Source organism: Peromyscus maniculatus, chromosome 13, assembly GCF_049852395.1.
Source record: "Peromyscus maniculatus bairdii isolate BWxNUB_F1_BW_parent chromosome 13, HU_Pman_BW_mat_3.1, whole genome shotgun sequence".
Taxonomy (NCBI): domain Eukaryota; kingdom Metazoa; phylum Chordata; class Mammalia; order Rodentia; family Cricetidae; genus Peromyscus; species Peromyscus maniculatus.
In genome coordinates, this window is record NC_134864.1 from 29,362,594 (window position 1) to 29,384,891 (window position 22,298).

Below are 22,298 nucleotides of genomic sequence, written 5' to 3' on the forward strand. Positions count from 1 at the left end.
GGTAGATTTTTTTCTAAGAACAAACACATTTTATATTGGTTACTGGTTAATTTGTGACATTAGACTCTGACAACATAAGCCCTTAAAGAGAATGTTAAAGTCAAATTAAAAATTGCATTTAGATACACATTCAGCTGGGACTGTAGCTCAGTGGTAGAATATGGTGAAATTTTATTTGTGCTGAAATGTGATTTTATTTGTATGTTAATAAAGTTGCCTGGGGGTCAGAGCTAATAGCAAGCCATTTAGCAGAAGTCTGGCAGTGGTAGCACACGTCCTTAATCTGATCACATGGCAGGCAGAGTCTGTGTGTTCAAGGACACAGACAGCTTACAGACATGCGCCTTTAATTTCAATACCAACCATAGAGACCTGGAGGTCTGTATAGACAGGCACTGACGAGGAGGTCATGTGGTTGGGTTTACAACCAATGAGAAGGCCGAACAGAAAGTCAATAAAAAGACAGACACACAGGAAGTAGGTCTCTTTCTCAGATGAAGGACGGCAGTGGCAGCGGGTGGTAGGAAGGCGGTCTCAGCTCTTGGCTACTGCTCTCTGACCTCTGGGCTTTTAACTCTGCATTTGGCTCTGTGTTTCTTGTTTAAAAAGACCATTCAGAATTACAGCTACAGTGGAATGTTTGCTCAGCATACCTAAGACCTCGGTTCAACCCCCCTGCACTGAAACAAAACAAAACAAAAAGATAAATAACAGGGACTCCTCAAGAGATACTTTTGTCATCTGGAAAAAAAAAAGAAAAAAAAAGAAGGTATCTTCTGGAGCTGGGGTTGTGACCTGGTGGGCAGAGTGCTTGCCTAGCATGCAGGAGTCCTCAGTTCAGTCCCCAACACCACAGGTACTGGGTGTACAGTGATAAACGCCGACAATACCAGGACTGAGGGGTGAGGCAGAGGGTCAACACACTCAAGGCCACGCTCGATTACATGGTGAATTCCTGCCAGCCCGAGATACATAGACCGTCTAGAAACAAGGACAAATATACAAACTAGACCAAACCAGTCCACATTTAGCTTACCTATTTCTTTCCCCAAGATCACACACTGTTTTGGTACTGGAGCTCCGAAGACCATTCCCCGAAGTTTGTCCATTGGAGGAGCTTTATTCTGAAGGCCCCCAAACTTTCCATTACTTCTGATACGATCTCCATCTCTAGTCAGTAATGTGGGACAGTGTGTGATTTTAACAACCTATTGAAGGTAAACAGAGGAAGAAACTAACTCCATGGTAATGCATGCCTTTGATTCCAGTACTCAGGAGGCAGAGGTACACAGTTCTCAATAAGTTTGAGGCCAGGCTGGTCTACATAATGAGTTCCAGGACAGTAGGGCTCTGTAGAGAGACAATGCCTCCAAAACAAATAAAAACCCAATAAATAAGCAAGCAAGTAAAGAAATAAGTGACACAATTGGGGTAGTGTTTTCACAAAATTAATAAGCTAATGGTGTCTAATAAATAAAAAATAATAATAAAATAAACTGGGGGAGAAGTCCATAGACAGTAGAGAATCAGACTCGTTTTCAAATACTAGCTTAGACTACAATGGTGAGAAAGGAGTCAAGAATTAAATCCCCCATTAGTGAGATTAAAATTCCTCACTGGACATAGCATTTCCTGATCTCTGAGTGTCTTCAGTAATTCCTCTTGTAAACATTTAACCCCACAAAACGATCACAAGTATGTACACTCAAATAGTCTTAATGAAATACTAACATGTCTCAATAAGCTAACATGTCTCGGTAAGTTACATAAATTGCAGCACTTCCACACAATGAAGTAGAATACATACATTAAAAAGTGATGGGGGGGGGGCTGGGGAGACGATGCAGTGTAAGAACGTTTTACCATACGAGCATAACATCCACATAAAACAGCTAATGTGGTTGTACTCACAACCCCTGCTGCTGAGGTGGGAGGCTGTGGAAACAGGATAATCAATGGGGTTTTCTGATCAGCCAGCCTACCCCCTGGCCCTACCCCCAAAAACAAGTTCCAGGTCCAATGAGATCCTGTCTCTAGAGAAAAGCTGAACAGTAACTGCAGCACTATATCTAATATCTTCCTCTGGTCTGTGCACGAGAGTGTACACACCCCACCCCCAAGTGTGACTGAACAGCATGTACCACATTACAAATATCTAACACTAAAGCTTAAGTAGTATTTGGATTATATAAATAAAATATTTATATAAATTATATAGAATTTACAGAAGTAAAACTACATCTTAAAAAAAAAGGAAAATATAATTCCAGAGGCACTTCATATACGCTTTTCCAGAAAACTGGCAGTTTTATTTATTTTTGTCTCTATTAATTAATTAATTGAACCTGGCATTAAAAAGAAAAAGCCTAAAATGCAACAAGATGACTAAAGTAATCACTTATTTCTGTTTTGTTTTGGTGTGTGTGCAGTTTTACCATGCGACCAAACTGGTCTTAAGTTCACACTCCTCTGCTGAGGGCTAGGACTACAGACATATGCTATCATGCTTGGTTTAGTTGAAGAAAATCTTGTACTAATAAAGAATTTGCAGATTCAAAATTACTTGCTGTGGTTGTTTAAAAGAAAATGTCCCCCAAAGGGAGTGGCACTATTAGGAGGTGTAGCATTGTTAGAGTGGGTGTGGTCTTGTTGGAGGAAGTGTGTCACTTGTGGGAGTGGGCTTTGAGGGCTCCTATGTGCTCAAGCCACTCCCAGTGTCAGAGACCATTTCCTGTTGTGTGCAAGATGTAGGACTCTCAGCTACCTCTCAAGCATCATGCCTGCCTGCATGCTGCCATGTTCTGCCATGATGGTAATGGACTAAACCTCTGAACCGTAAGCCAGCTCCAATTAAATGTTTTCCTTATAAGACTTGCAGTGGTCATGGTGTCTCTTCACAGCAATAGAAACCCTAACTAAGACAATTGGTTTTGTAAAAGAAATAATTACAATTTATTCTTGGTTTTTATTTGGATTTATATGCTTTCTAAAGGTGAAATATAAAAGGTAGAAACTGGAGTTGGGGGCTGTAGAGATGGCTAAGCTTTGTGAAGAGCACTGGCTGTTCTTCCACAGAATCCAGGTTCAATTCTCAGGACCCACATGACAGCTCTAGTCCCACAGGATCTAATACCCCCTTCTAGACTACTCTGGGATTGGGCATGAAAGCGGCACACAGATATACATGCAGGCAAAACATCCACCACACAAAACAGACAGACAATAACCGGGGCTGGGGAGATGGCTCAGTCAGCAAAGTATGGCTACAATAGAACTCAAGTTGGGGTTCCTAAGACTAGTCTAAGAGGCCAGGCACAGAGGCACACATCTGGAATGACAGCATGAGGAGGGCAGAGGTGGGCTGTTGGGATTTGTTGGTCAGCTCATTTGGTCACCTGATGAGCTCTGAAACAAGTGAGGAAGACACCTGTCAACATCTGTCCTCCATATATACATGCACACATGTGCACATACATAAAAATACCATCCATTTATCAATGCTCAGGCAGTTTTAAGGATTTATCACCATATTTAGTAACAAACACCTAGCTTATTATGCCCTTCTTAGAGGATTAACAATATGGGAGGGGACAGTTATAAGCTTCAGGTAGAAAGAACAATTGGGCTTTCTTTTGTAACAATTGGAAAATATCACTGTCTTTTTTATTCAGTTTTCATGATCCTACCTCACTGTACTAATAGCAACAAACATACAGTCAGGAGCTCAAGTTCTAAGAGTGAACAAGTTTACTGAACAAAAATGGAGATTACTTGTAACTGCTGGAGAGACAGAAAAGGAGTAAAATCAATAACGAGTTAAAATGTTAGTATAAAATATTACCACAAAATATTTAAAAAAAGAAAAATAACAAAGCTACTGAAATGTAACAGTGTTACTAAGATATTGATAAATTATATATCTAAATATAATATATTATAAATTATAAATGACTTAGTCAAATAAAATTTGGCAGAGCCAGGCAATTGTGGCGCATGTCTTTATTCCCAGCACTTTGGAGGCAGGGAAGGCAGATCTCTGAGTTCGAGGCCAGCCTGGTCTACAAAGTGAATTCCAGGACAGCCAGGGCTACACAGAGAAACGCTGTCTCAAAAAACAAACAAACAAAAAACCCGAATTAAGACAAAAGCCTAGGAACCCAAAAAGATGTTTGTTAGGTAACAATTCAAAACACATCCAACTCCCTCCTCCAGAGATGTGACGTGCTTGGTGAGCACAGTGGCCTGCAAAGGTGCTGCTAAGTGTGTTCTCTCAAAGTCATTAGGCTAAAACCCATCATGCACTTGGCTCTATAATCTAGTGGTTCTTAACTTGTGGGTCACGATCCCCACTGGTCACATATCAGATATTTGTATTATGATTCATAACAGTAGCAAAATTGCAGCTATGAAGAGGCAACTAAATAATTTTATGGTTGGGGTCACAACAACATGAGGAGCTGTATGTATTACAGAGTTGCAGAATTAGGAAGGTTGGGAGCCACCGCTCTAACTTGATGATGTGGTCTTTAGAGCCCTGGAGGAGGTGGGAATGGAGGGTGGGCTGGGGGGAAGGGGAGGGGGGCAGGAGGGGGTAAAACAAGGGAATCCGTGGCTGATATGTAGAACTGAATGGTATTGTAAAATAAAATAAAAGGATAAATAAATAAATAAAAAGAACACACTAGAAATTAGAAAAAAGAAACACTACTTTGAGCTAGGTTTCTTTCACAGTACATCCTTGGCTGGCCTAGAACTCACTATGTTGACCAAAATATGAATGAATAAAAAAATCTGGTACATACATAAGGATGGCATACTATTTAGCCCTATTTAAAAAAAAAAGGAAACCACTAAGCTCCAAAGCTTGGGAGCGCTGTTCTGTGAGTTCACTGAGATGCACAGACTTGAGTTTGAGCAAAGGCTTGCTTAAGTGGCTATGTTAATCTAGTTGTGTGATTTTTTTTTTTTATTTCCCAATTCTTTACAATAAAGTGATTAAAAAAAAAATGAAGTACATACCTCTCTTCTATAATGATTGGCTGCATCTAGATTATCCAAAATAATGGTGTCTCCTAACAGCATACCAAAAACTAAAAACATCAAAATATATAGAATTAAATATTAATGAAAGTAGTATTTATAAGAATGTAATTTTTCATAGTTAACATTTTATAAATTTATATCACAAATGTAACAGTTGAACAAAATGAAGTCACTACAATGTCTTTTACCTGTTTCACAATGTTCAATATTGTCTGGGAATGTTAACAAGTCTCGGGCAAAGACTGGATCTCCAAAAGGTTTAAAATGTAATTTACCATTTCGGTAATGAGGTAGAGGTCTAAATTAAAAAAAAAACAAAACAACAAGAAAGTACTAAACAAAGCATATATAATTATAAATTAAAAAATACACTAAGAAAAACATAATGAATACATGGACATTATGTGACACATGTGACCCACCTACCCCAAATAATATTCCTAAATGACCATGTATTCTCTTTAGAAATGAAGATTTGCCATATAGTATCCGTTTCAGTGTCTCTCTTGAGAATCCAGCAAACAGCATGTGCTACGTACTATAGTCCATTTTTACATGTTTCTCTCTCTCTTATACCTGTGTTGAAATCTATGTGCACACCTTTAATCTCAGCACTTGGAAACCAGAGACAGAAAGATTTACAGAAAGTTCCAGGACAACCAGGGATACATAGAGACTCTATCTCAAACAAACAAAACAACAAAAAGAAGTGAAATAAGAAAAAGAAGTGAACTACATCTTCCCCAGAGGGAGTGTAGGGTTACTAAACAGAAATACAGGCAACATTCTAGAGCAAACTTTAATTCTGCACATCAATTCATGCTTGCCTACATCAGGTTTTAATATTTTTATAATTATTTTAAGAATTTAATACATGCAACATATTTTTATCATATTAATCTCTTACCACTTCCTCTAACTCCTCCCAGATCCATCTCCCTGCCTACCTCCTCTTTTTTAAATAATTCACCAAGTCTGATCTGTGCTGCCCATATACTCATGAGTGTGGGACTATCCACTGAGCATGGTCAACTTACCAGGGGCCATACCCTTAAAGAAAACTGACTGTTCCTTCTTAAGCGCCATTAATAGTCAACAGGTCCTCAGCTAGGGGTGGATGCTGGTGAGCCCCTTCCTCCTCCAAGCTAGAATGTTGACTGGCTTGATCTTGATCTTGTGTAGTTCTTGTGTATAAGCACAATGGTCCTCAAGTGTGTGTGTAGACCAGAGGAAAAGGTCGAGTGGTTTCCTCAATTATTCTTCATTTGAGCAGATCTATTATTGAACCTGGAACTCAATGATTTGGCTAGAATAGCTAACCAACGAACTACAGGGATCCTCCTGCCTCTACCTCCTGAGCAATGGGATCATGGATGTGTGTGTGTGTGTGTGTGTGCCACATCTGGTTTCCAGATGGAGTTCAAACTCCGTTCTTTAGGGTAGTGAGATGAGCATTTTATTGACTGAACTATCATCATCTCTGAAGCATTTGCCCCACTGGGTATTCAGCAATTACTAAGACAGAGGAGGCTTTCCTCAATAAAAAGTATCACCTTTAGGGTTGGAGAGAGAACTCAGTTGGTAAAGTACATGCAGTTTAAGTATGACGACCTTGGTGTGACGCCATGAATTAATAATCCAAGTATTGTGGGGTGTGGCAGCAGTTGGATCTCTGGAGCTCACTGGTTAGCCAATCTAGCAGAATCTGTGAGCCCCAAAGCCAGTGAAACTGTCTCACAAACAAGGTAAATGATTCCTGGTCCACCTCTGGCCTACATACATATACATGCACACACATGTGCATGTGTACATGCATATACCTGAAAACACCAAGTATTACCCTTATCAACACAGTTATTTTGATGTGTTGATTTCCTATGCTGTCTAAAATGAGTACCAATTTAACAGGAGTGTGGTAGGTAATGGCTTGTAATGGGTGTGAGTTAGGATGGGAAGGAAAAGTAGAAACTCAAAATAAAAGTCTGTTATATCAATAAAATCACATCATTTAAACCCACAGTCTGACTGAGAAGGTAGTTTAACTTGTATTCAGCATGAGTGAGGCCCTAGGTTTGACCCCAAGCACTGCAAAACAACAAAGTAGACAATGAATATTTCTTTTTTTCTAACCTTTTCCAATCTGGAAGAGTTTTCCTATAAATAGAATCAAGAGGCAACACCTGCTGACGACCTTGAGTTTCATCATAGATAGAGCGTGCGGCATCTGTGGTCAGGGTGACCACACAATCCATGTCACTTGCCAGGTGCCAAGAGATAACCATTGCAGCTCGATCATCTTCGATTTGTGCGAGATGTGCAATCTGAAGCCATTTTAATAAAAAACACACAGAAATTAAAAAACAAAAAACATAGTTTTTGAAAGTCTTACCATTAGAGAGCAACAACAAAAAAGAACCCATCTGAAGCATGACTAAAAGAACATCAGCCAAGTGTGTTGGCATCCACTGTAATCCCAGCAACTGGCAGGCTGAGACAGGAGGATTCTAAAGGTTAAGACTAGTTTGAGCTACACAGAAAGAAAAACAAAACAAATACAAACATAAACAGAAAGAAAAACAAAGCTGTAGACATTTACATTGACTAGAATCCATTAAACTGTCTATTCTGTTAAAATTTTAGAAAAATTGTCTACATATTAACCAACAGTAAATTTGCAAAATAAGCAAATGATGCAAAATTTGTCAGCTAATTAAACATACACTTATTTCACATTTCAATGTCTATAATAGGGAAGATCTTGGTAATCACAAAGTACACTTAAAGATATGCAATACAAAGTTTCAAGATTCATTAAGCATATTATTTAAAATACCTTTCGAAGAATTGTTGCTTTATTAGGAATTAGAATAAATCATTTTCTTACTTACAAATACTTGCCTGTGGTCACAAGCATTCCTGCTTTTTAAGCCTGCTACCATTGGGATACTATGGCCACTTCTAAAACCTCTGCATTGTGTTGGTATAATCAGGCCTACCATTTATCCTCACCTGATTTGGTAGCACAAACCTGCCTAGAAATAAGGCTTTTATTTCACTACAGACACATCACAGTATCTACCCTAGTTTTCTAATTTACAAGGTATTAATGTTAAAAAGAAAGAAAATAGGCACGCTGCCCAGGGGTAACTCAGCAGCAGAGTGCTGTCTAGTGTACGAACAGCCCCGGTTCAGTCCGCAGAATTGGGTTCAGAGGGAGGACAGACATATGTTAAACAAAGTAAGGTAACAAGAATGTACTATTTCTTAAAAAGCTTAAATCACAAACCTTTCCCAAAACATCTCCACTGCGTTTAGTGTAGTTTGGAAGAGTACATGATCTTCTGGGCTTTTTTTTTAGTTCATTTTGTTCTGTTATCTTTTTTTCCAAAAGTGCTTCAATGTGAGGTATCTGTAATTAAAGAAAATTTATTTACAAGGTCAATTGTTTTTTATAACAGGCAGCCCAGGATAGAGAAAAACCAGTAATTTGGAGTACTTGAGAAAGTCGTTTTGTGTGTGTGTGTGTGTGTGTGTGTGTGTGTGTGTTTGAGATGGGGTTTCTCTGTGTATCTCTGGCTATCCTGAAACTCGCTCCACAGGTCAGGCTAGCTTTGAACTCACAGAGATTTGTCTGCTTCTGCTTCCCAAGTGCTAGGATTAAAGGTGTGAGCCACCACTGCCCAGCTAAAAAGTTATTAAAATAGGCACTACTTTATAAGCAACAAAACTACAGTTAATAGTGATGAAAACTCCTATCATATGCCCATTAAATATTTATCAAGGATACTGGGTCACAAACTTAAGACCATGTCATGGTAGGCAAGTACTCGATCACTAAGCTATCCTCTCAAGGATAGAAAGCCTTTTTTGAGGAGGAAAAGGGGCAATGTTGGCATTTATGTTGGACTTTTACACATCCTAACCTCACACTCACACCTAGCTGTCCATTGAATGATATTCTATAATCTTAACTATGAAATATACTGCCTAGCCAGATCTAGTGGTCTCCACATGTAACCCCAGCATTCACAAGATTGGGGGAGAAAGAGTTTGAACCTAGTCTGAACTACATAGAAAGACTGACTACCAAAAAGCAAAAACAAAACAAAACAAAAAAACCAACCAACCAAACAAACAAAAAAAAAAAGATAAAAATAAGCAGACTATGTAGTCGTCTTCTCTCTGAAACTGAATCACACACAGAAGACAATAAGCTAAGAAGTCTTCTATACTATTTTGCATTACCTAATAACACTGTGGGGCTGAAGAGATGCCTCAGCAGTTAAGAGCATTTACTATTCCTGCAGAGGATCGGGGTTCAATTTACAGAACCCATATGGTGGCTCACAACCAGTTCAAGGCCCCCAGTTCCAGGTGATCCAGTCTACATGCAGGCAAAACACTCATATGCATGAAATAACAAACCAATCAATCAAACATATGGGGTGTGTGTATTATGTATATGCACCATGGTACACATGTAGAGGTTAGAGGACAAATGTTCGCTCCCAAGCCTTAAGTCTGATTCGCCAAATCCACTTGAAGACGGAAGGAGAGAACAAATTCCACAAAGTTGTCCTCTAACTTCCATGTGTAAACCATGGTACAAGTACGGACTGCACAAGCATGCACAGATGTATGCAACACACACACACACACACACACACACACACACACACACACACCCACACACACACCCACACACACACAACATAGTTAAAGACAACAGTGTCTATAGAATTCCTAACGAAACAAGTAGTTAAATTTAATGAAAAAATTTAATGTGCACTTGGAAGTTTTACCTGTTGTGTTGTAGGAATATCAATATTGTGTGATTTTAGTTCATTTCTCAGCTGGACCTCTTTTAATTTTGCTTCTTCAACTTGGCCTAAAATTTAAAAGAAAAAAAAATTTTTTTAAAGATTTTATTTAATTTTATTTTATGTACATTGGCGTTTCGTCCACACTCATGTCTCTGTGTCAGATCCCCTGGAACTATAGTTACAGAGAGTTGTGAGCAGCCATGTGGGAGCTGGGAATTGAAACCAGGTTATTTGGAAGAGCAGCAGTGAGTGCTCTTAACTGCTGAGCCATTGGTCCAGTCTCAGTCTCAGTCTCTCTCTCTCTCTCTCTCTCTCTCTCTCTCTCTCTCTCTCTCTCTCTCTCTCTCTCTCTCTCTCTCCCCCCCTCCTCTCTCTAATAAGTCCTTAAAATATAACTCTTGAAAAAAAAGTTTACAACTACTTTTTCCTTTTAAAGTTTAATATTAAAATGAAAACTGACAACTGATCACTGCCAAGTTAAGCTATAAATCTCAAGATTCAGGAGATACTATGGTATCATACTGCAAACTCCTATGATTTGGAGTGTTGTTTAATCTTGACCCCACACATGCATACATGAGCTACATAACCGAAGATGTGCCTTCGGAGTCAATTTAAGAATCTGTAAACGCTCTATACAAGTGACACAAGTGGTCATGAGCACCGGGTTCAGTTCCCAGCACTCACATGGCAGCTCACACTGCCTGTAACCCCAGTTCCATGGGATCAGACACCTTCTTCTGCCCTCTGCGGGCAAGAGGCACAGACATATATGGAGGCAAAACACCTATACATGTAAAAATAAAAACCTTTGGCCAGGTAGTAATGGTGCAGGTCTTTAATCCCAGCACTCGGGAGGCAGAGCCAGGCGGATCTCTGTGAGTTTTAAGGCCAGCCTGCTCTACAAAGTGAGTTCCAGGACTTCCTGGGCTACATAGAGAAACCCTGTCTTGGGGAGGGGGTGGGTATAAAACAAAAAGTATAAAACTAACACAAGTTAAAACCCACAGTAAAAACATCTGACAAATGAAAGACAGGTAACAGTGAACAATTCAAAAAATGGCTTGTTATATAAAACCATTGTAAAAGATAGCAAACATTTTCTGGACTAACTCATGAATAAATTCAATATTTCATTTTCAGTGCTTGTGAACCCATGATTAAAACTAAAAATTAAATTACTTATCATTCCTCCAGTGACATCTTTTGCCAGAAGCTAGAGCTAGATAAGTTAGTTATCAATGTTGTCAAAAAAGCCTTAAATTTTCCACAGGTCCACATTTCTAGAGGAAAACTTTCAATTTTTATAATCTGTAAGCCTGCCACAAGCTTAATTAAAATAAGGACACTTAGTGTTAAAAACTGCCAAGTGACAATCACCAGCTGTCCTTACCACCCTTCTGTAGTACTTACCATTTTACTTCTGCTTCAAGGAAAGACAAATGGTCTTTACCCCCGCCTCACCTGCTCAAAGCCTAATGTTTCATTCCCTTTGAATACAGGGTGACTTACATTTCATTTCATCAACAAGCTGCTTGTTGGCATCAAAGAGACTTCTATACATAACGATGGACTTCGATAACTGGTCCTTTTCCTTCGTAAGTGCTGCCATTTGTTGCTGCTTTTTAACATCTAAGGAAAAAATTTCAGATAATTTAAACAGCAGAGAAACTGACTTTACCAATGTCATATGCCATAATATTATGCATTTGGAAAGCAAAACAAGGTTATCTGAAGAACCATTAACAACAGAGTTGAATAACCTATTTCCCTAAGACTTACCATCATAAAACATAAATGGCAGGCTATATGGTTCCAACGTTCTTGATAAAGTTGACAGTCGAGGCTCAAAGATAATAAAATACTCAGTACTATCCCTTCCGGGACTATTTTCTGCCAGCACTAGAGTCTGTAAGTGAAAAGGAAATGAGAAAACCAAGATTTAAAAAAGAGACATTCCAGTGTTACATATGTTGTCATGTGGCTACCAAACAAGCAGGAAAATCTGAACAGGAACAACACTGGCTGATTCTTCAGATTTACCAAACCATCAACAACAACACCCAAGACATAAACATTTTTTACCACTGATATTACTGCAGAGCCAAATGATGTAATGAGTACAACTAAGCAAAAAAATCACATGTAACGGAAAATTCTAAGAAAAAGCTCTATTTCCCACCACTCTGTCTTTATCAGTGGCCACTTCTATCTTGACCTGCAGAATTATTTTTATCTAAACCTTTAGGCTGAAGCAGGGTAAAATAGTTAATGGAGTGACAGATATAAAAACAATCACAAAGAAATACTCAAAGCACAAAGCTGAGTTTAGGTTACAGTGGTTACCATGGGAGACCAGTCCCAGGTGACAGAACAAGAGGCCCCTGAAAATGCTTCAAGACTTGTTTTTACACTTTTCTATTTTTTCTTCAATTCACAAAAAGTATATTTGAGCTTAAGATCAAAACATATAACTAGCGACTGATGCAATTATAAACATTTTAATTCAACTGTATTTTCAGTTCTGTAGAAAAAGACCTTAAGTTCTTTGTTCTTCAGAATATACAATTTTTAAAAAAAAAACCCTAAACTGATAGAATACTATAGAAGATAAAACATAAAATTATCAACAACACTTAGAATTCTTTTTCTTAAAAATTAAAGAACACTAAGTTATGAATAAGTCAATTCTCAGTTCCACTCCGATTTTAAAACTATCAGCAATATATATACAGGAATGTAAGTACATATAAAAATAGTTTCTAAAAGTAACATAAACCTTAACTTGTCTGCTTAAACTTGATTTGTTAATAGCAATTCATAAAATATTACTGATGTAAAAAGTTTATGAATAATACAGATAAACCATACTATAGGACTCAGTCTTTGGGTGGTGAACATTTGGCTTGAAATTTTAACAATTACTAGGAAATAGGAAGAAAGTATATCACTGATTGTTTCCTTGCAAATTTGTTTTCTAGGGTAAGAAATATAGCTAATTAAAAATTTATTTTGATATCAAATATTCCTTAAAAGGGGGAAATCAGATATCAGAGGCTGTATCAGATAGTTTACCTTTTCATTAGCAGTGTATAAAAACACCAATCACCCTGGTGAGGTGAGCATTTCACTCTATTTTTGCTTTAACTAGCTTCTTGAGCATTAACAAGATCATTTTTTTTTTGTTTTTATTGGCCATTTATTATAAATCATCAAAAATTACTCATTTTCTTTACTCATTTATTTTTATCCTAGAATGCCTTTTAAAATAGATTTTGCAGTTTGTCAGGTTTCAAAAACATGTTCAATAAATTAATCGAACATATGTGTAGCCATGTATAGGATAAAACACTCTTATTAACCATTACACTTTTTCTATTATAGAATTAGTTAGCGAAGTATTTTGATATCCATGATCTAGTGCCAAAATTATCAACATACTGCTACTTTCTAATTCTGTTTTTATCAGCGCAATGTTACTTCTTGTAACTGTTTATGACATGCTTCAAAGCTTAATTTGTAATGAGGTTAAATATACTATATGAATGGGAATTTGACATATGAGATGGACACATGCATACAGGAATGAAAATGAGACTGTTTCAGAAGATTTCAGATCATGCAGGCTAATAATGTAGATTATAAAAATGATACAACTAGTGAACTTGATAAATTACAATGTCAGATTATCATTTAAAACAAAGCATATGTGAAACATTTACAAACAAATATTAGCTGTATTCTGGTCAGTATATATTCTTGAAAATGATGGCCAGGGAGTATATAGCTCAGAAGTAAAGGATGGAGACATAATGTTCAATTCCTAGCACCCAGCCACCAAAAAAAGTCTGAAACAAATATAAATTAACAGTCTTCCTCTCATCCCTTCAGCACTGGACATGTGGAAGCCAAGGAAGACAAGACTTTTCTATTTATTCAGAGAACAGGAAGGACCTCTGGTGGCGAAGGGAAATCCAGACGCATTAAGTTTAGATTTTAAATGCAGCTTTGGGAAATAGCTAAGGCTCTGTCCTAACCAGGCAGAACAATTTCAAATGCACATGGGGGAGGAAGAGGGAGGCACAAGGAAAACGAGGCTTGGTGTGCTCTTCCAACTCCAGCTCACTTTGCATGTTAAACAAGCTTACCTTCTTTAAAAAAAAAAAAAAAAAAAGTGGCCAGGCGGCGGTGGTGGCGCACGCCTTTAATTCCAGCACTCGGGAGGCAGAGGCAGGCGGATCTCTGTGAGTTCGAGGCCAGCCTGGGCTACCAAGTGAGCTCCAGGAAAGGTGCAAAGCTACACAGAGAAACCCTGTCTTGAAAAACCAAAAAAAAAAAAAAAAAAAAAAAAAAAAGTGTGTGTGACTTTCCTAACTTAATTGTATTATGGTGCAGGAGAAATGCACCCATTCTCCTTTATAACAAGAACAACTCTGAAGAGCTGACAACAGTGACAACGGACCCTGGTCCTCAATAGACAGATGAAAAGAAGCAGCACGGTACAAAACAGACCGAGAAGAACAGCCACTGTCCAGGCCTCCTACACGGGGATGCCAACTCTGCAGACTTCCATATTACAAGTGCAGATCTTTACATAAAAAAATACACTTTTAAATGTTGGTAACATTTCAATTAATGAAAATGTTTTCGTCAGTCACTCCCTAACAGACCAACAAGTCTTTAGGATAGATACAGCCTAAAGTACTGAAACAATTTAGTATTTGAAATGGGTTATATACACGGGCAGGCAACAAAAAGAAAGAAAAGGTACTATTGGCACTTATTGGTATACTCTGAACTACTTAATAAAAACTCTAAAAAATTAATGAATTGGAAAAAGGATAAAAGATTTTTTTGTCTGTTTAAAGATTTAAGAAAAAATTTAAAATGATTTTTGATTATATGTAGGTAGGTGTGTGTGTGCCTGCGTGTGGTTATGTGCACTTGAGCAGATGCCTACAGAGGATAGAGGCACTGGATCCTTTGGAGCTGGAGTTTAGGTATTGTGACCTGGGAATATAACTCCAGTCCTCTGGAAGACCAGTAAGCAGTCTTAACTGCTAGGCCATCTCTCCATCCCTAAATCAAAGGTTAAAAAAAAAAAAGAAGAAAAAAGAAAAGAAAAAGATATAAAAAAATAATACTGGAGCATTGTGATTGTATGGGCCACCAACACACACGCACACGCACACGCACACACACAACTAGAAATACTAAAAACTAACACTGTTCAATATTTAAAAAAGAATATTGCTGGGAACCAAAGCCAGGGCCTTGTACTTGAGTACTCTAACAAAGAGCTACAACCCCAGCCATTTGCAGCCCACTTTAAATTTAATTTTGATAAAGAATGTCAATACATTGCTTGAGGATGGCCTTAACGTCAGTCTGTATCACAAGCAAATCCAACCCTCCTGCTTCAGCAGCCTGACCTCTACCAAGGTTACAAGCCTACATCACCATGTCCACAAAAATAAAATTGTAAATGAGATTAGAATTTTAAAAGAACTTCTCATATCCAATGTTGCAAGTAAGGAGTACTTGGTGCGGTGGCACATTCTTGTAATCCCAGGACTCAGCAGGGAGACATGAAGCTAAGGTCATCCTAGAAAACATTCCTTCCCTGCCCCCATAGTACACACAGTTTTGGTAGAAATCTAAATAAAAAATACTTGCAATCACAATAAAATATTTAAAGTGTGTATTATTTTATGGCCAGTCACTTAAATCAATCAATAAATCAGTATCTATTTATCTGTCTACCTATCAACCAACCAACCATTCTAAATCAACACATAGAAGAAAGCTGATAGAAACATTTCTCATAAGAAAATAAACCTTGGAAAGAAAATAAATTTGTACCTAGGACTGATGAAAATACGTGTAGTCACTTCATTAACGACATAGGCTTTTATGTAACAAAGAAGAAATATATCAAAATTAAGCTAAACAAGATAGAAGATTCTTGCAAAAGCTTGGTCCTATTATATTAGTAAAATTCAGGACCCTCAAAAATTAATATCCTCCATCATATACTGAAAGCACTACACCACACTAATGTGCAAAACGTAACTAGATGATTTTGCACTATAGGGCCAATCACTGTTATTTCTGTAGGTTAACAATATAACAATTACTTATAGAGGTTGTTTTTTAAAAAATCTTTATTAGTTAGTTTGTTTGTTTGTTTATTATGTGTGGTGTTCTGCCTGTGTATATGTCTGCAGGCCACAAGAGAGCACCATATCTCATTACAGAAGGTTGTGAGCCACCAAGTGGTTGCTGGGAATTGAACTCAGGACCTCTGGAAGAGCAGCCAGTGCTCCTAACCTCTCAGCCATCTCTCCAGCCCCTTATAGAGGTTTTTTTATACTGCATTTTTAAATATATAAAACAAACTATTTTCATTTTAGAAAAATAACAATGATAGGCTAGTAATTTATTAAATTTTTATCTCACCTTTATTGTTTCTGTCTGTATAATAGTAGTTACTTTACAACATAACACAAACATTATATTGTCACTAAAGTTGAAAAATCAGAATAAGAGAAAGCTATCTGTCACTCTACATGGAAGAAGATCTGAGTAATGATGGTTCTGGGTCCAAATTGTAATAGCAAAATCACAAATATCTCACTGATTTTTAGATTTACTGCACTAAACATAAAACATGAGGACATCTTCCTTGGTATATATACAAAGAACAGGTGGTATCAGGGATGTTGGAAAAGATCTAAGAAACTTACTGTGATTTCAGCAGAACCATTCACAAAGGGAAATTCAAGTGTCCTAACTTTCCCGATGAAGAGTGGAGTATCAGTGTCCTCCTCATTAAAACCTTTAATGGTAGCTACTACAGTGCCAATCAAATTCATTCCAGTATGATTACCATAATTATCCTTAAAATACACAATGAAAAATAACTAATTAGAAGACAGACAACTTAGAGAAGAGCATGTATAAATCAGAAACAAGACATTCTTTATTCATTGATAGCTCAATACAAAAAATGTTTATAAATATTTAACTCTTTTATTCAAGGTTTTCTTGTAGGTTTAAACTGAATTATTGATATTACTCTATAATAGCCATTCTGAACCTGAATATAAAAGCCAATTACTCTTGTTAAACTCTGTAGTTGTTTGAAGAAGACATAGGCATTACCGTAATACTGAGATGTAGGTCTTTGACCAAGGTCCTGCTGGCAATTGAGCGAACATTAGAAACAGCTGGGGTAGCTGGTTGAATGTCAGGAACCAACTTCATAGGTTCATTTGGCAGAACATCAATTATAACCTTAAAAACAAAAGCAACATTCATATTAACAATGCATTCTTTTTTTTTTTTTTTTTTAGTTTTTTTGAGACAGGGTTTCTCTGTGTAGCTTTGTGCCTTTCCTGGAACTCACTTGGTAGCCCAGGCTGGCCTCGAACTCACAGAGATCCGCCTGCCTCTGCCTCCCTAGTGTTGGGATTAAAGGCGTGCAACCACCGCCCGGCTTAACAATGCATTCTTATGAATATTATTTCAGAGGAAGAGAAAAGGACAATATATATTAAATAAAAAGTTATCCTCAAAAATTTCCATTAATTTCTTAAAAATAAGTTTATTTTATCCGAATTTTTCTGAAAAAATCTTATTATAAAAATCCTTGCTTAACCAGTTTCACTTGCAATGGTTTCAGTTATCTGTCACCAACCATTGCTCTGAAAATATTAAATGGAAAATTTTAGAAATAATTATTTTATAAGATCTCATAGCTTACTTTGGTATATTATTAATAATTTGATTTTATTATTATTGCTAATCTCTCAGTGTGTCTACTTTAGCAAACTTGATCATAAGAAAGCATATACGAGAGAAAACAGAGTTTAGTAGCTTGTGGTTTCAGAGACACACTGGGGTCTTGAATGCCTCCCATGAATAGGGAAGTTACTTTTGCATTTATATTTTGCATCCAATAATTAATTCACTTTAAAACCAAATACTTCATTTATAAAGTGAGTAAATACCATGGTACATAAAAAATAAAGAATACAAACCTGTTCGCTGTTGAGCATATTTGTTTTATCGATCATAAAATCAAACTGGATACAGTATGCCCCAACTTTGTTAGGGATTGTTTTTTCCCTAAAAATAAAGAGGTAAGAACAATAATTTTTTAACAAAGAGTAAATGAGTTCAAATCACTAACATTTGTTTCCTTTCATAACAAGCAAATGAATAAGAGAATTTCTAATCCTGTACATGCTTTCATTCACTTAATATTTATTTTAGGTTTAATTATTATACCTATGAGTGTTTTCCATCATGTCTGTATATACACCGTGTGTGCCAGAAAAAGTCAATAAACTGTCAGATCCCCTGGTTCCTGGGATCTGGAGTTAAGGATGGTTGAGGGCTAGGAACCGAACTCATGTCCTCCAGAAGGGCAACAAGCCCTCTCAACTGCTGGGTCATCACAGCAAGCCAGTATTTCCTGTACACATGCTTAATCCTAGGACCTCTTACCTGTGCATTTGTTCATGAGATCCAGAACAAAGGTTCTAGATATAGTGAAAGTAAAAATAACAGGAATATAACAATATGAGAGAGGGCTGGAGAGGTGGCTCAGTGGTTAAGAGCACTGACTGCTCTTCCAGAGGACCCCAGTTCAATTCCCAGTACCTACATGGCAGCTAACAACTGTCTGTAACTCTATCTGACCTCCTCATACAGACATGTATGCAGGCAAAACACCAATGTACATAAAATGAGAATAAATTATTAAAAAAAGATATGAGAGTAAACACAAAAACCATGATGGATTATGTATCCTTTGGATTTTGCTTCATTTCTACATTATCAATTCCCAACTAACAGTTTTATAATTTCAAAGTTATATGCCACCTTACTAACCTTCCATGGACTTTCTTTTCAGGCAGTATTTTGAATGCCTGACTTTATATATTCAATCCACTTATTGTGACTGTTTAGATATACTTAGTCTATCTGAACCATATTCAACCATAACGAAAATAGGGACGTTATAGTAAAAATCAAACAGCACTGCCAACAAAAGGCCAAAAACCAAAACCAACCAACCAACAAAACCAAAAACCCTCCAAAGGGCCAAAAAACCCCAACCCAAACCAAAACATGAAAACCAAAAACTTTCCCTGAAGAAAACAGCTACTTGCTTACAGATGTTTACAAGCTAACAGCTAAAAGGATAAAATAGGATGTGTGGTGGTATTGTGTTCCCCAAAATATTGTGTACCCTAATAAACTTATCTGGGGTCAGAGAACAGAAAAGCCACTAGATACTTAGGATAGGCAGTGGTAGCTCACGCCGTTAATCCTAGCATTCCAGAGGCAGAAATCCATGTGTTCAAGGATACAGCCAAGCATGGTGACTCACGCCTTTAATCCCAGGGAGTGGTGGTAGAAAGCAGAAAGGTATATAAGGCGTGAGGACTAGAAACTAGAAGCTTTTAGCTGGATAAGCTTCAGGCTTTTGAGCAGCAGTTCAGCTGAGAGCCATTGGGATGAGGACACAGAACCTTCCAGCATGAGAAAACAAGACCAGCTGAGAAGTTGGCCAGGTCAGTTTAGCTGTGCTTGTTCTGTCTCTCTGATCTTCCAGTGTTCACCCCAATACCTGGTCCGTGTTTGATCTTATTAATAAGAACTTTTTAAGATTCATGCAACAAGGATGGGATTCCTAAGCGCTGAGTTTCACTCTTAAGACTGCATTCCTCCTGGGAGCCAGTTCTAGAGCACAGGTAAACCTAAGGCAGATGGATTCCCCAGGGAAGTACAACCCAGCTTGAAATCCTCTTCATCTCTGACAAGAGAAGCAAATGTAAACCTTCTCTGGGCAAGGACTGTTATTCTTAAGAGACTACCATCTCCACAGATATTAATGTCTAAAAATTAAACAAAATAACAAAAAAAAAAACCCTAAAAATAATCCGAGTACATGAAGAAACAAAGGAACTAGATTGAAAATGAACAAAAACCAAAGACACCCAAGGAATCTAAGGGAACTCTAGACAGAGTTCTGCTTTTCATGCTGAAAACAGAAAAAAGATTTAAAAAACTGACATAGTAGACCTTTAAAAATGACTAAATACACAGAAGAGGTGACACACCTGTAATCCTAGCCTGTCAGAGAATGAACAAGAACTGGAGGCCAGAGTCAGGCAATGGTGGAACACGTCTTTAATCCCAGCACTTGGGAGGCAGAGGTAGGTGATCTCTGAGTTGAGTCTAGCCTGGTCTACAGAGAAACCCTGTCTCAAAAAGCAATAAACAAATAAAATAAATAGACAGACACACACACACACACACACACACACACACACACACACACACACACACACACACACACACACACGAAGGAAACGTCAGTTGACCATGACTGTAGTCCCAGCGACTCAGGGGTGGAGACAGGTGGATCACAAGTCAAGAAGCTTGAGCCCAACACAGACAAAATAGACCTTTCAAACATCAAGTGCTGAAGAGTGAAATTTAAGCACTAGAACTAAAAATGCTGACCCGAAATTGTTAACCTAAAGACAGTCTTCACAGCAAATTAAGCTCTACCAGAGAATTAGCTAACTGAAAATAGCTGAAAGTGCTGGGCGTAGTGGCATACGCCTTTAATTCCAGCACTCAGGAGGGCAAAGGCAGGCAGGTCTCTGTAAATTCCAGGACAGGTCTACAAAGCAAGTTCCAGGACAGTCAGGGCTACACAGTGAAACCTGTCTCAAAAACAAAAACAGAAACAAACAAACAAAAAAACAAAAAAAACAAAACAAAACCCCCAAACACCTAAAAGTATGTAGCTAGCATTAGAAGAGAGACAAGAATGGCGGAGAGATAAAAGAAGGCACCATAGGTGAGGAATGCCAACAAAGCTGGGCCCGGACTCCACGTCTCCAAGTGAAGACTTTAGAGGCCGAGGCCAAGCTGGGTAACACAGACTGCTACATTCCAATAAACTGCCAGTACAGAAGAAACTAGTTACTGAAATATCCTTCAAGTATGAAGGTAAGTAAAGACCTAGATTATTAAAAATGACAAGATAATTTATCACCACTAAAAATATCATTAGAACTTTCTACTGCCAAAGAGTTGAGTTCAAGATTAACAGAAGATACCTGGGGATTGTGGCTCACACCTGTAATCTCAGCACTTGAGAGGTGGAAACAGGAGGTTTGCTCTGAGGATAAGGCCAGCTCAGTCTCCATAGTTTCTGTTAACAACTGTCTTCCCAATAAAAGGATATATTCATGGTGCTACAATTTTTAACTGACAAAATCATTTATATACTTACAATGTAAAACATTAAAAAAAAAAGGATTAATAGGAAAGATAAATCTAAATGGTCATTGCTGGTATACAATTTAATAGTAACTGTACCTTAAATGCACAACAAAAAGGAATGTAAACTGGAAGAAGAAAATAATAATGCATATCCTGGAATCTGCATTTCTCAGGAAGACAGAAAATACAAACACTATTACACATTAGAACAGGAAGCATGTATATTGTAATCTCTTAGGAAATCACTCAGAAGAACGAGAATCTGTAACTACAAATTCACATGTATGAGTTTCTGTTTGTTTTCTAAGCGAGTCTCACTGTGTAGCCCTGACAAGTCTGGGAACTCACTATGTAGCACAGGCTGTCCTTGAACTCACTAAGATCTGCCTTGCCTCTACCTCCCAACAGCTGGGATTAAAAGCAAGTATCACACCTGGTTTTATAACTACTAACAGAATGACAATTACAGACAATACATTGACGTGATAAAGCAAGAAATGAGAAAGGAGCAAAAAACAATAGGATTGGGCCAGCGAGATGGCTTAGCAGACAAAGATGCTTCTATGAGGCACAGCAAAGAGGTAAAAATATGAAAAGATTAGTGAAAAGAAGATGTCCCCTTCTGTTGAAGTTTTGAGTTTTTGGCTTTCTGAGTTTTGGGCTTTCTGCAGAATTTACCACGAACTTAAATTTAAATGACTGTTGTGGGCTACATTTTGAGGAAGTTCGGATTACATGTCTGAGGCAGCTATTCCACATCTTTTTCAGGACCCTGAACCATCAATACGACTACACTTTTTGATTGGACGCTGTTAAAGCACAGCAGACAGCCTCTTCCAGTGAGGAGGGTGAGCAGGCCCAGTTCCCACGGGTTTCTAGGCATGAACTGGGGAAGAGAAGCAGCAGAGCAGATGACTGGAGCATTTGTTTCTCCCCAAGCCAGACATTTTAGTTCATATGTACACTAGCCAGTGGTTGTCAACAACCATTTACTTGGTGTAAAGAACTGAATTTCAGTGTAAACTGGCCCTGGGCAGCATTGCTGATGCTGGCCCCGAGCTGCAGCCTCTGTAATTGTGAATATTAAGTGAAGTAGTGAAGCATGGTGTCCGGTTTTCTATT

General features: G+C 37.8%; 1 protein-coding gene across 1 annotated transcript in view; it reads right to left on the reverse strand.

The window, feature by feature from the left end:
- Smchd1 (structural maintenance of chromosomes flexible hinge domain containing 1) overlaps positions 1-22,298 on the reverse strand; it is a 139,099-nt gene that overhangs the window by 12,101 nt on the left and 104,700 nt on the right. The window contains exons 35-45 of the mRNA XM_006972249.4: positions 17,909-17,996; positions 17,031-17,162; positions 16,613-16,765; positions 11,649-11,775; positions 11,379-11,498; positions 9,846-9,931; positions 8,330-8,452; positions 7,174-7,364; positions 5,232-5,341; positions 5,020-5,090; positions 1,037-1,208 (exon numbers count right to left, since the gene is read on the reverse strand). Of these exons, the coding sequence (XP_006972311.1) occupies positions 1,037-1,208; positions 5,020-5,090; positions 5,232-5,341; positions 7,174-7,364; positions 8,330-8,452; positions 9,846-9,931; positions 11,379-11,498; positions 11,649-11,775; positions 16,613-16,765; positions 17,031-17,162; positions 17,909-17,996 (1,373 nt within the window). The remainder of the gene's footprint in view (positions 1-1,036; positions 1,209-5,019; positions 5,091-5,231; positions 5,342-7,173; positions 7,365-8,329; positions 8,453-9,845; positions 9,932-11,378; positions 11,499-11,648; positions 11,776-16,612; positions 16,766-17,030; positions 17,163-17,908; positions 17,997-22,298) is intronic.